This window comes from Lepidochelys olivacea, assembly GCF_965140295.1.
Source record: "Lepidochelys olivacea isolate rLepOli2 genome assembly, chromosome: 5".
Taxonomy (NCBI): domain Eukaryota; kingdom Metazoa; phylum Chordata; order Testudines; family Cheloniidae; genus Lepidochelys; species Lepidochelys olivacea.
Window position 1 is genome coordinate 130,093,641 of NC_140415.1, and position 12,789 is coordinate 130,106,429.

Sequence of the window (12,789 nt, forward strand, 5' to 3'; positions counted from 1 at the left end):
GTTTCATGCTTTGTGTGTATATAAAAAGATCTCCTACACTTTCCACTATATGCATCCGATGAAGTGAGCTGTAGCTCATGAAAGCTTATGCTCAAATAAATTGGTTAGTCTCAAAAGTGCCACAAGTCCTCCTTTTCTTTTTGCGAGTACAGACTAACACGGCTGTTACTCTGAAACCTGTCATTATGCAAGGCGCAGAATTAATGTAGATTATTTAAAGCAGAACATTCAGTACATAATTCCAAACTTCACTAAGTTAGTAAAGTGGTACATGTAGGTACCAATGACATATGGAAGGATAGGAGAGAGGTCCTGTAGGCCAAATTTAGGCTGCTAGGTAACAGATTGAAGTACAGGACCTCCATGGTAGCATTCTCTGAGATGTTTCCAGTTCCATGCACAGGGCCAGTTAGACCGGCAGAACTGCAGAGTCTCAATGTGTGGATGAGACAATGGTGTAGGGAGGAGGGGTTTAGATTTATTAGGAACTGGGGAAACCTGGGAAAGGGGGAGCCTATACAGGAAGGATGGTCTCCACCTAAACGAAAATGGAACCAGATTGCTGGCACTTAACATTAAAAAGGTTGTAGAGCAGCTTTTAAACTAAGGGCTGGGGGAAAGCCAACAGGTGCAGAGGAGCATGTGGTTCGGACAGAGACATCCCTTAGGGGAGGATCTATTAATAGAGAATCTCTGTCCTAGTAAGGAAAGAAAAGGATAAAATACAGACAGTCTGATCAGAAATAGTCAAATAAAAAAAAGTCCCATTCAGTTACATCGTGTAATGGCAGAAAGCCGAAAGGAGACAAGTTTTTAAAGTGCTTATATACCAATGCTAGAAGTCTAAATAATAAAAGAGGTGAACTAGAGTGCCTCGTATTAAATGAGGATATTGATATAATAGGCATCACAGAAACTTGGTGGAATGATGATAATCAATGGGATACAGTAATACCAGGGTACAAAATATATCGGAAGGGCAGAACAGGTCATGTTGGTGGCGGAGTGGCATTATATGTGAAAGAAAGCATAGAATCAAATGAAGTAAAAATTGTAAATGAATCAAACTGTAGCATAGAATCTCTATGGATAGAAATTCCATATTATAATAAGAAGACTATAGCGGTAGGGATATATTACTGACTACCTGACCAGGACGGTGAGAGTGACTGTGAAATGCTCAGGGAGATTAGAGAGGCTATTAAAATAAAAAAAAACCCAATAATAATAATGGGGGATTTCAGTTATCCTGATATTGACTGGGTACATGTCACCTCAGGATGGGATGCAGAGATAAAGTTTCTTGAGACCTTAAATGACTGCTCCTTGGAGGAGCTGGTCCTGGAACCCACCAGAGGAGAGGCAATTCTTGATTTAGTCCTAAGTGGAGCACAGGATCTGGTCCAAGAGCTGGATTGCTTGGTAATAGTGACCATAAAATAATTAAAATTAATATCCCTATGGCAGGAAAAACACCACAGCAGTCCAACACTGTAGCATTTAATTTCAGAAAGGGGAACTACACAAAAATGAGGAGGGTAGTTAAACAGAAATTAAAGGGCGCAGTGCCAAAAGTGAAATCTCTGCAAGCTGCGTGGAAACTTTTAAAAGACACTGTAATAGAGGCTCAACTTAAATGTATACCCCAATTAAAAAAACATAGTAAGAGAACCAAAAGAGAGCCACCCTGGCTAAACGGCCAAGTAAAAGAAGCAGTGAGAGGCAAAAAGGCATCCTTTAAGGAGTGGAAGTTAAATCCTAGTGAGGAAAATAGAAAGGAACATAAACACTGGCAAATGAAGTGTAAAAATACAATTGGGAAGGCCAAAAAAGAATTTGAAGAACAGTTAGCCAAACACTCAAAAAGTAGTAGCAATTTTTTTTTAAAGTACATCAGAAGCAGGAAGCCTGCTAAACAACCAATGGGGCCACTGGATGATTGAGGTGATAAAGGAGCACTCAAGAACATTGCGGAGAAACTAAATGAATTCTTTGCATTGGTCTTCACGGCTGAGGATGTGAGGGAGATTCCCAAACCTGAGCCATTCTTTTTAGGTGATAGATTTGAGGAACTGTCCCAGATTGAGGTATCATTAGAGGTGGCCTTGGAACAAATTGATAAATTAAACAGTAATAAGTCACCAGGACCAGATGGTATTCACCCAAGAGTTCTGAAGGAACTCAAATGTGAACTTGCAGAACTACTCACTGTAGTCTCAAAAAGAAAAGGAGTACTTGTGGCACCTTAGAGACTAACCAATTTATTTGAGCATGAGCTTTCGTGAGCTACAGCTCTCATGCTCAAATAAATTGGTTAGTCTCTAAGGTGCCACAAGTACTCCTTTTCTTTTTGCGAATACAGACTAACACGGCAGTTACTCTGAAACCTGTCATAACTGTAGTCTGTAACCGATCATTTAAATTGGCTTCTGTACCAGATGACTGGAGGATAGCTAATGTGATGCCAATTTTTAAAGAGGGCTCCAGAGGTGATCCTGGCAATTACAGGCCTGTAAGCCTGACTTCAATACTGGGCAAACTGGTTGAAACTATAATAGAGAACAATATTGTCAGACATATAGATGAACATGATTTGTTGAAGAGTCAACATGGTTTTAGTGCCTCACCAATCTACTAGAATTCTTTGAGGGAGTCAACAAGCATGTGGACCAAGGGGATCTAGTGGATATAGTGTATTTAGATTTTCAGAAAGCCTTTGACAAGGTCCCTCACCAAAGGCTCTTACGCAAAGTAAGCTGCCATGAAATAAGAGGGAAGGTGCTGTCATGGATTGGTAACTGGTTAAAGGGTAGGAAATGTAGGTATAAATGGTCAGTTCTCGGAATGTAGAGAGGTAAATAGTGGTGTCCCCAGGAGTCTGTTCTAAGACCAGTCCTATTCAACATATTCATAAATGATCTGGAAAAAGGGGTAAACAGTGAGGTGGCAAAATTGCAGATGATACAAAATTACTAAAGATAGTTAAGACTCGGGCAGACTGCGAAGAGCTACAAAAGGATCTCTCAAAACTGGGCAACAAAATGGCAGATGAAATTTAATGTTGATAACTGCAAAGTAATGCAGATTGGAAAGCATAATTCCAACTATACATATAAAATGATGGGGTCTAAATTAGCTGTTACCACTCAAGAAAGAGATTGTGGAGTCATTATGCATAGTTCTCTGAAAACATCCACTCAGTGTGCAGCGACAGTCAAAAAAGTGAACAGAATGCTGGGAATAATTAAGAAAGGGATAGAAAATATCATGTTACCTCTATATAAATCCATGGTATGCCCACATATTGAATACTGTGTGCAGATGTGTTCACCCCATCTCAAAAAAGATATATTGGAATTGGAAAAGGTTCAGAAAAGGGCAACAAAAATGATGAGTGGTATGGAACGGCTTCCCTATGAGGAGAGATTAATAAGACTGGGATTTTTCAGTTTGGAAAAGAGACGGTTAAGGGGAGATATGATTGAGGTCTATAAAATCATGACTGGTGTAGAGAAAGTAGATAATGAAGTGTTGTTTACTACTTCTCATAACACAAGAACTAGGAGTCACCAAATGAAATTAATAGACAGCAGGTTTAAAACAAATAAAAGGAAGTATTTTTTCAAACAACGAATAGTCAACCTGTGGAACTCCTTGCGAGAGGATGTTTTGAGGGCCAAGACCATAACAGGGTTCAAAAAAGAACTAGATAAATTCATGGAGGATAGGTCCATCAATGGCTATTAGCCATGATGGGCAGGAATGATGTCCCTAGCCTCTGTTTGCCAGAAGCTGGGAATGAGCGACAGGGGATGCATCACTTGATGATTATCCTGTTCTGTTCATTCCCTCTGGGGCATCTGGCCCTGGCCACTGTTGGAAGACAGGGTACTGGGCTAGATGAACCTTTGATCTGACCCAGTAGGGCCATTCTATGTTCTTATAATGGAGAATAACAGTGCTTGGAGTTCTTTCTGATTGGTCACATGGGCTATGGGTGTGGGGAGAAGGGAAGAGAATTTTTCTTAAATTTAACACAATAGGGCATTACATTCGAAATTTGAGGTCATTTATTGGTAATGACTTTAGGAATATTGTGGTTCAGCTGGCTTGTGGCGTTTTGGAGGCAGGAGGGAGTGGAGAGGAGTGAGGACTTGGTGCACAGGTTCCCCCTGCCTCCCAAATGCGGCAAGCGAGCTGATTGCCCCGGGAAGGAGGGAGGAGCGAGGACTTGGTGCTCCTCCCTACTCCGTCCTGCCTCCAAAATGCCAAAGCCAGCTGATTTGCCACAGCAAGAGGTGGGGGTGGGGGGGAAGAGGTGTGCCGAGTCCTTTTGTCTGGCAAAAAAAATTTCCCTGGAACCTAACCCCCCTGCCCCCATTTACATTAATTCTTATGGGGAAATTGGATTCGCTTAACATAGTTTCACTTAGTCGGATTTTTCAGGAACAGAACTACAACGTTAAGTGAGGAGTTACTGTATGTACTACCTTTGGTTCCATATAAAGGATGAATGGATTATATTTTAATGTAACAGAGATAGTATTCTGACCTTTTTCTCTTTCTTGCGAGAATTCAGTGTAAACCTTTTGGAACTCCAAAACTATGTTGACAGCATTACAAAAACATAAGGCATATGCAATGTCATATAAAAGGTGATAAAAACACAGTTACAAATTCTCAGTCTTAACACATTAAAATAGTTTTGTGTGCTGAATAGTTGTAGTTTACCATCTGCCCTCTCCCTTTTTCTGATTTTCTTGGTTTTTGTCACAAGCTTCTCTCCAGTATATCTTTCACCTTTCTTGTTTGTCAGCCAAAGAGGGCCTTGAGAGACCCGTGCAAGCCTTTGTAGTCTCTATCAGGGAAGTGCATGGTCTATAGAGCACTATCACAATGGCCCCAAGGAGCAAGGAGGGCATTTCTGTGTAAATATTGTGACAGGGTCGGGCCAGATGGCTATAGGAGAGTAACGGAAGGCAGATATATTAGCCCCAGGCCAAGTAGGTCCCTTTTCCCTGGGTAAGGTAACAGGGAAGGTTCCAGAATAATCAGGAACCTTCTGGAGACAATTAACACAGGCTGATTAGAACACCTGCAGCCAATCAAGAAGCTGTTAGAATCAATTAAGGCAGGTTAATCAGGGCACCTAAGTTTTTAAAAAAGGAGCTCACTTCAGTTTGTGGTGTGCGTGTGAGGAACTGGGAGCAAGAGGCACTAGGAGCTGAGAGTGAGAACACGGACTGTTGGAGGGCTGAGGTGTACAAGCATTATCAGACACCAGGAGGAAGGTCCTATGGTGAGGATAAAGAAGGTGTTGGGAGGAGGCCATGGGGAAGTAGCCCAGGGAGTTGTAGCTGTCGCACAGCTGTTCCAGGAGGCACTCCAGACAGCTACATTCCACAGGGCCCTGGGCTGGAACCCGGAGTAGAGAGTGGGCCCGGGTTCCCCCCAAATCCTCCCAACTCCTGGTCAGACACAGGAGGAGTCAACCTGGACTGTGAATTCAGAAAAACGGCCAAGCTGAGGGCTGCTGTGAAGCTCCAAGGCAAGCAAATCCGCCAATAAGCACAAGACCCACCAAGGTAGCGCAGGAACTTTGTCACAATATATTGCTGGACTAGCCCTTAGCAAAACAAATTACCCATAATTAAAAGCTGCAAAGCTTACTATATATACCCTAGAGAGTGTCTTTCAAAAATACATGAATCTTGTGTGATGTAGCTGTGAAAAAGGCTAATGCAATCCTAGGATGCATCAGGTGAGGTATTTCCAGTAGAGATAGGGAAGTAGTGTTACCATTATACAAGTCACTGATGAGACCTCATCTGGAATGAATAGTGTGTACAGTTCTGGCCTTCTACTAGGATGATCAGAGGAATGGAGAACCTAGCTTATGAAAGAAGACTTAAGGAGCTTGGCTTGTTTAGCCTAACAGAACAAAGGCTGCGGGGAGATATGATTGCTCTGTATAAATACATCAGAAGGGTAAACACCAGGAAGGAAGTGGAGTTATTTAAGTTAAGGGCCAGTGTTGGCACAAGAACAAATAAGTATAAACTGGCCACCAACAAGTGACGTCTTGAAATTAGATGAAGGTTTCTAAGCATCAGAGGAGTGAAGTTCTGGAACAGTCTTCCAAGGGTAGCTGTGGGGGTAAAAAACCTAACTAGTTTTGAGACTGACTTGATAAGTTTATGGAACGAATGATATGATGAGGTTGCCAACAGTTGCATGTGGTCCATCTGCTACTGTTATGAGCAAATATCTGCCACAGCCAGAGATGGGACACTAGAGGGGGAAGGCTCTGAGTTACTACAGTGAATTCTTTCCCAGGTATCTTACTGGTGGTCTCACCAACATGCTCGGGGTCTAACAGGTCACCATATTTGGGGTCAGGAAGGAATTTTCCTCCAGGTCAGATTGGCAGAGAGTCGGGGGTTATTTTGCCTTTCTCTGCAGGTTGGGTTCTGGATCATTTTACTGGTTTGAACTAGAGTAAACAGTGAATTTTCTGTAACTTGAAGTCTTTAAATCATGATTTGAGGACTTCAGTAACTCAGCCAGAGGTTAGGGGTCTATTACAGGAGTGGGTGGGTGTGGTTCTGTGGCCTCTGATGAGCAGGAGGTCAGACTAGATAAATCATGATAGTCCCTTCTGGCCTTAAAGTCTATGAGTAAGTCAGCTACATGCCTTAATGGCGGAGACCCTGCACACTCAGTTTTTCAGACACAGAGTGTGGTCATTCTTTAAGTAGACTCTGAGCCTCACCTCCTACCGATGTGGCTTGTGAATCACCTGAGTGGAATACATGTCTGCAACCACCTGAAGAAGAAAAGACTTACTCATCTGTATGGTAAGTTATTCTTCGAGATGTGAGTGCAGATGTGTATTCCACTCAGGTGTGCGCACACCTGCTGCACTGAAGCTGAAGAACTTTGCCTAGCAGTACCTGTGGGGCGGTGCTCATGGTCTCTGACTTTTAGCCTCTCCTTAGGTTATTTAAGGGCAGCATCAGCCTTTGCACGGAACATCGAGAGTTAAGACTGTTGCAGAGGGGACAGAGGTTGGGTTATGGAATATGTCTGCACCCACATCTCGAACAGTTACTGTACAGGCAGGTAACTGTCTTATTGCATACACGTGCACAGGGTCTCTGCCATTAAGGCATGTAGCTGCCAGTGTACATACTATCTTAGGGGTTGCCACAGCAGTCCATATGACCTCAGCAACATTTCCCAGGCTCTTGAGTCCTGAAGAAAGGATACTGGGGAAGAGACACGGTAAGATTACATCAAGTAAATGTACTTGCTTCTCCTGGTGCTCCAGCATCACCCTTCTTCGCCGCCCTTCCCTGCAAAGAGCAGTACCTCTCCTGGGAGCCTCTCCAAGCTGGATGGGGAGCTGACTGGGTCACATGGAAGGACCAAGAGGGAATGTTTTTTCTTTCAGCCTAGCCTGGCTGACTCCCATCTGTATAGCTGAAATAGCTGTCTTGTGTTTCCTTGTAGAATTCAAAGAAAAGCAGGTAATATGGAAAGAAAGCACGACAAAATTTAAGAAAGAACTCCAACTCCCGTGATACGATGTGGAGCTCATGCTAATATAGCCTAGGTCCGGTGTCAGTCTGCCAGAGGCCAGCAGTCTTTCCCCATAGCATTTCAAAATGTGAGGACTTTGAAATGCTGATGTGTGGCAGGGTGTAGCCACTGGTTCTCACAGTGTATGTGTGATTCTGGCCTGTGCAGTCAAAGTCATGGCATTTGGAACAAATAAAAAACATATGGAGATAGACATCAACTGCTGGTTTCCTGCTTGGCTTTTGGGTTCAGTTCCAGCTGTCTACTTTCCTATTTAAAAAAACAAAAAACTTAGATCCCAGTACTGGAAACTTCATATCTCCCCATTTACCATCAGGGTAGATGAGGTCAGATGAAGTACTCTATCTAATGTGATTTAGGTTTTTCTATAGTGTCTGAGTGCCAGCACTCCGTATGTTTCAATATCTGGCAATGGGCAGGGTATTCAGTATATAGCACTTGACTATATATGCACTCAACCTGCTGGTCTAAAAGAGAGAACTTCTGTGCATCTTTAGGGCATGATGCAAGGCCCATGTCTGTCTTGTTTTCTATTTATTGTATTGTTTTACCATAACACTAGGATTCATAGTCATGGATCAGGACCCCCATTGTGCTAATAGGTTTGGTTTGTTTCAGTGATTGTTCTTTTGCTATTGGAGGAAAACTTGTGTGCTACATTATGTCCTTAGATGTGATGGCTTTAGGGAACATTTTGTACACCTTATACATCTAAAATTAAATAAAATGGATATATATATGCAGAGTTATAATTTAAAAAGAGATGCTTGTGAAGTACGGTAACAATCCTTGTTGCCTTATATTAGAGAAACTAGAATGCTGTAGTAGAAGTGATGGTGAATTTTGCACGTGTATATAAATTTTGTTTTTAAATCATTAGAATTTTTTTTATATCATATGAAACTTTGTTTTATCCAGTTAAAACAGACCAACTAACATATGATGAGACATGATTACTTTTAAACATGCATGCTTGAATATAAAACCTCATTAACAAAATCGTTTTTCTAAAAATACTAAAATATTTGACCACATCTCTTAGAAAGCTAGTAACAGATGTCAGTGCAATGATTAATTTGGAAATTCACTACAGTTGCTGGAGCTATGTTCAATGTATTTTAGCAGTAATTATAGATTTATTTTTTTCCTTTCTTTTACAGTTCTGAACACAAAGCTGTACTGTCCCTTCTGGCAGCTGTCTCCTTAGTTATGCTCTTCATTCTGGTTCAGAGGAGATGCTCCCTGGTTTCGAAAATAGCGATGGCACTTGGGCTCTTGGGAGTCTACAGTTACCGGGTAGCCATTGGAAATGTTGTATTTCCATGGCAACAAGACAGCAAAGATATCTCAAAGTGAGTTCATCAGCAGATATGTATATCAACTTCTAGAACAGTTTTAACACTTTGGATACTGAAAAAATAGCACTGTTATCTCTGTTAGAATCAGGCTGTTATGAGCAAAGGGATGGTTCTCTTAGGATGTGCCCTAACAAGTTTTTCGTGTTATGGCTTTAAATAATATATGGGTACAATAAAGTGGTATGTTCCTGTACCGTATCTCAAATTGGAAACCTGTCAAAGGCTGACACACATACACTGACTACCTTGAGGCATAGCTTATTGATCTAGCCAGTTACCATTTTTTTCCATTTCCATTATTGAATCTGGCTTATAAAGATTACTGCCTTTGCTGTTTTATTTATTATTATGTTGATTTGCTACATTAAGTACAGAACAATGCCAACCTGACTTATTTATAACAATGAAATGGTTTACTATTTGACTACAAGGCTAAAAATACATTTAGGAAACAGAAAAGTAGTACTTGTGGCACCTTAGAGACTAACCAATTTATTAGAGCATAAGCTTTCGTGAGCTACAGCTCACTTCCTCAGATGCATATCGTGGAAACTGCAGCAGGCTTTATATATACACAGAGAATATGAAACAATACCTCCTCCCACCCCACTGTCCTGCTGGTAATAGCTTATCTAAAGTGATCATCAGGTGGGCCATTTCCAGCACAAATCCAGGTTTTCTCACCCTCCACCCCCCCACACAAATTCACTCTCCTGCTGGTGATAGCCCATCCAAAGTGACAACTCTTTACACAATGTGCATGACAATCAAGTTGGGCTTGATTGTCATGCACATTGTGTAAAGAGTTGTCACTTTGGATGGGCTATCACCAGCAGGAGAGTGAATTTGTGTGGGGGGGTGGAGGGTGAGAAAACCTGGATTTGTGCTGGAAATGGCCCACCTGATGATCACTTTAGATAAGCTATTACCAGCAGGACAGTGGGGTGGGAGGAGGTATTGTTTCATATTCTCTGTGTATATATAAAGCCTGCTGCAGTTTCCACGATATGCATCTGAGGAAGTGAGCTGTAGCTCACGAAAGCTTATGCTCTAATAAATTGGTTAGTCTCTAAGGTGCCACAAGTACTCCTTTTCTTTTTGTGAATACAGACTAACACGGCTGTTACTCTGAAACCTGTCATTTAGGAAACAGTTTCCCTGTGCCTTTCTGTTTCTTACAGCTGAGAGTTGTGCTCCATAGCCTTTCAAGATGTAATAGATTTCTGCCTTTGGGGTCTAAAGCTTGGAGCATTATACAGACTGAGAACTTTCAAAGCTAAGAGTTTTGAGTCTCCTTTCCCACCATACCTGTCACAGGTGATATGTTTACCATGTGAGATGAAACAACCCAATGATGCTTCTAATTCATGAGGGCTTTTTTTCTCATACTGAGCATTAGCTGCTTTTGGAGTGCAGGAAAGCAGCTTTGATTCTTTTATAACCTATCTGATATTTTTCAGTTTTTGTTGTGATATAGTTGGACCTGCAGCGTCAACATGTTCTAAAGGGAGCATCAGAATTGTGGGAAAGTTTCAGGATGCATTCCTGTAGTCTTTTGGGGGAAATTCTAGAAAGATGATTGGCTTGTGGCTAGAATAAATTGTTCAGAGATCACTTAGAATTTGACCTGAGTCTGGGTAGCTTGGTTGAGGATTGGGGATCAGAGGTCACACCCTCTGTAAGAAGTGGAGATTGGGAGTTACCTTGGAAAGCAGCCTAGGAAAAGATTTTTAGACTAACTAAGGCCAGCTGTACCAGTGGTGCATATATTTCTTTTATATGTAGTAGAGATATTTGAAGATACCTTAATACTAATTAAGGAAGTAAGTTATTTGATCTTTGCATACAAAAATTTCCATTGACCTTGACTTGGACTACAGAATCTGACTACGTGCTTGAATGTGTTTGTCTGGAAATACATCTGATTGCTAAATATGATTTTTGGTTTTTGTTGGACTACAATTCCTTAGGGTAGAATGCATTTCCTTCAGTGAGAGGAAAAATACTGCAGTGTGGAACAGAATGTTAACTGCATCGGCTGAACTGCAAATTAAAAGAATAGTTACAGTAATAAGTGGAGTTCTTAAATTTACAAAGTGAGCAAAGGTTTCACTGACAGCTGATTTACACTATAGTCAGCGTCTTAATTGCAATTAGAATTGACTAAGAAAACATAGGGCTTTTATACTCAGCTTAATTTTAAATGTGAATATGGTGATTTGCTTAAACTGCTATGTCAGACCTTTCATTTATAGCTTTGATTATGCAGTGGCTTAAAAGTTCTTTAGATTAATAAAACCAAACTTCACGATCAGTTAGTCGTGGCTGACTGTATCTCACATTTAAGAGTGAGACTTGCATGTTAACATTAAATGACTGTTTAGATGTAGAAATGGCACAAGGCTTTTTAAATTGGAGAATTTTAGTGCTTTTTCTAAATGGGAGCAGGTACACTACAAGCTTTGGTGCACACCTCTGCCAATACACCTTAACCTTGTCTTTACACCATCCTTAGCGTTACGTATCAGGGCTTCCCTGTTACTTGCGTTGACAGGACATCCACTTTAAAACTGCCTACTACCTTTACCTTTTAAGATAAAAATACTGCCATGGAGACTGAAGTGTAGAATACATACATTATGGGGGAGGGATAGCTCAGTGGTTTGAGCATTGGCCTGCTAAACCCAGGGTTGAGAGCTCAATCCTTGAGGGGGCCATTTAGGGATCTGGGGCAAAAATTGGGGCTTGGTCCTGCTTTGAGCATGGGGTTGGACTAGATGACCTCCTGAGGTCACTTCCAACCCTGATATTCTATGATTCTATGGGCTGCAGTAATGCAGGTCTTTCTACCTTGCCTTGCAAATGTGCCTGAACTCTGACACAATCTGGTAGAAATATCTGGAAAGGCAACATGGTCCAATGTTGGACTGCAAATCAGGAAATCTGTGTTTTTTATTTGTAATTCTTTATTTGCTATATGATCTTAGCAAGTTATGCTTTTCCTAATTTTGTAACTTGACCATAATGTGAGAAATGTGTATTAGGTTACATATAAAAACTACATTAAAAGAATGTTAAGGTTGCAACGTCAAGTACCTAAAAGGTGGGAAAGTAAAAAAAAATTTCTGTGTAACCTTCATTTAGCCCCATTATATGTATACATTGCCAACAGCCTGTACTTTATGATCACTTATTATTTTTACATCAGGACTCCCTGCCTCATTCAATGCACAAAATGAATGGTGTTCACTGAATGGGTAGTTGTTGAATATTTATTTCTCTTTACTTGTGCCTTATTTACTACGTACCATCCAAACCCTGAATTCCATACAGAATTATTTCCTCATGGAATTTTCTCAGGAACTCCTCACCATAGCTGCTGAGTGCTACACAAACATTAATGAATGGATTCAGAGGATCCCTTGTTAGATGATGATATTCACATTTTACAGATGAGGAACTAAGATGCATAGAGGTTAAAGCCAATATTGAAAATTGGGCCCTAGTGGATGCTCTTGACAGATATGTTACTACTTTTATAGCACATACATTAATAACATAGCTTCCATTGACTTCAGTTGCACTGAGTGCCCAGTGTGTCTGCAAATGAAGCCCCAAGTATCCCAAGTTTCTCAAGCTGAGCACTAAGAAAGTGAGAAACAGAGTGTCCACTTGTGAAAAGTTTGATGTGTGACTTGCCCAGCATCAGTTAGAAGCTTGGTGGCAGAGACATGACTAGAACTCAGATCTTCAGGGTGTCAGTGTATTTCCGTAACCAAGAGGTCATCCTTTCAGTTCCTGCAGTCCCCTACATTACAGGCAGTCCTCG

The 12,789-nt window shown here is 41.1% G+C and overlaps 1 protein-coding gene across 6 annotated transcripts in view; it reads left to right on the forward strand.

Moving 5' to 3' along the window:
* PIGG (phosphatidylinositol glycan anchor biosynthesis class G (EMM blood group)) overlaps nt 1–12,789 on the forward strand; it is a 164,241-nt gene that overhangs the window by 81,977 nt on the left and 69,475 nt on the right. For all 6 annotated transcript variants that reach the window (XR_014711656.1, XM_084628287.1, XM_084628290.1 and 3 more), the window contains one exon: nt 8,763–8,954. Coding sequence is in view for 5 of the 6 variants with exons in the window: in XM_084628287.1 (XP_084484413.1) it covers nt 8,763–8,954 (192 nt within the window). In the remaining variant the exon portion in view is untranslated. The remainder of the gene's footprint in view (nt 1–8,762; nt 8,955–12,789) is intronic.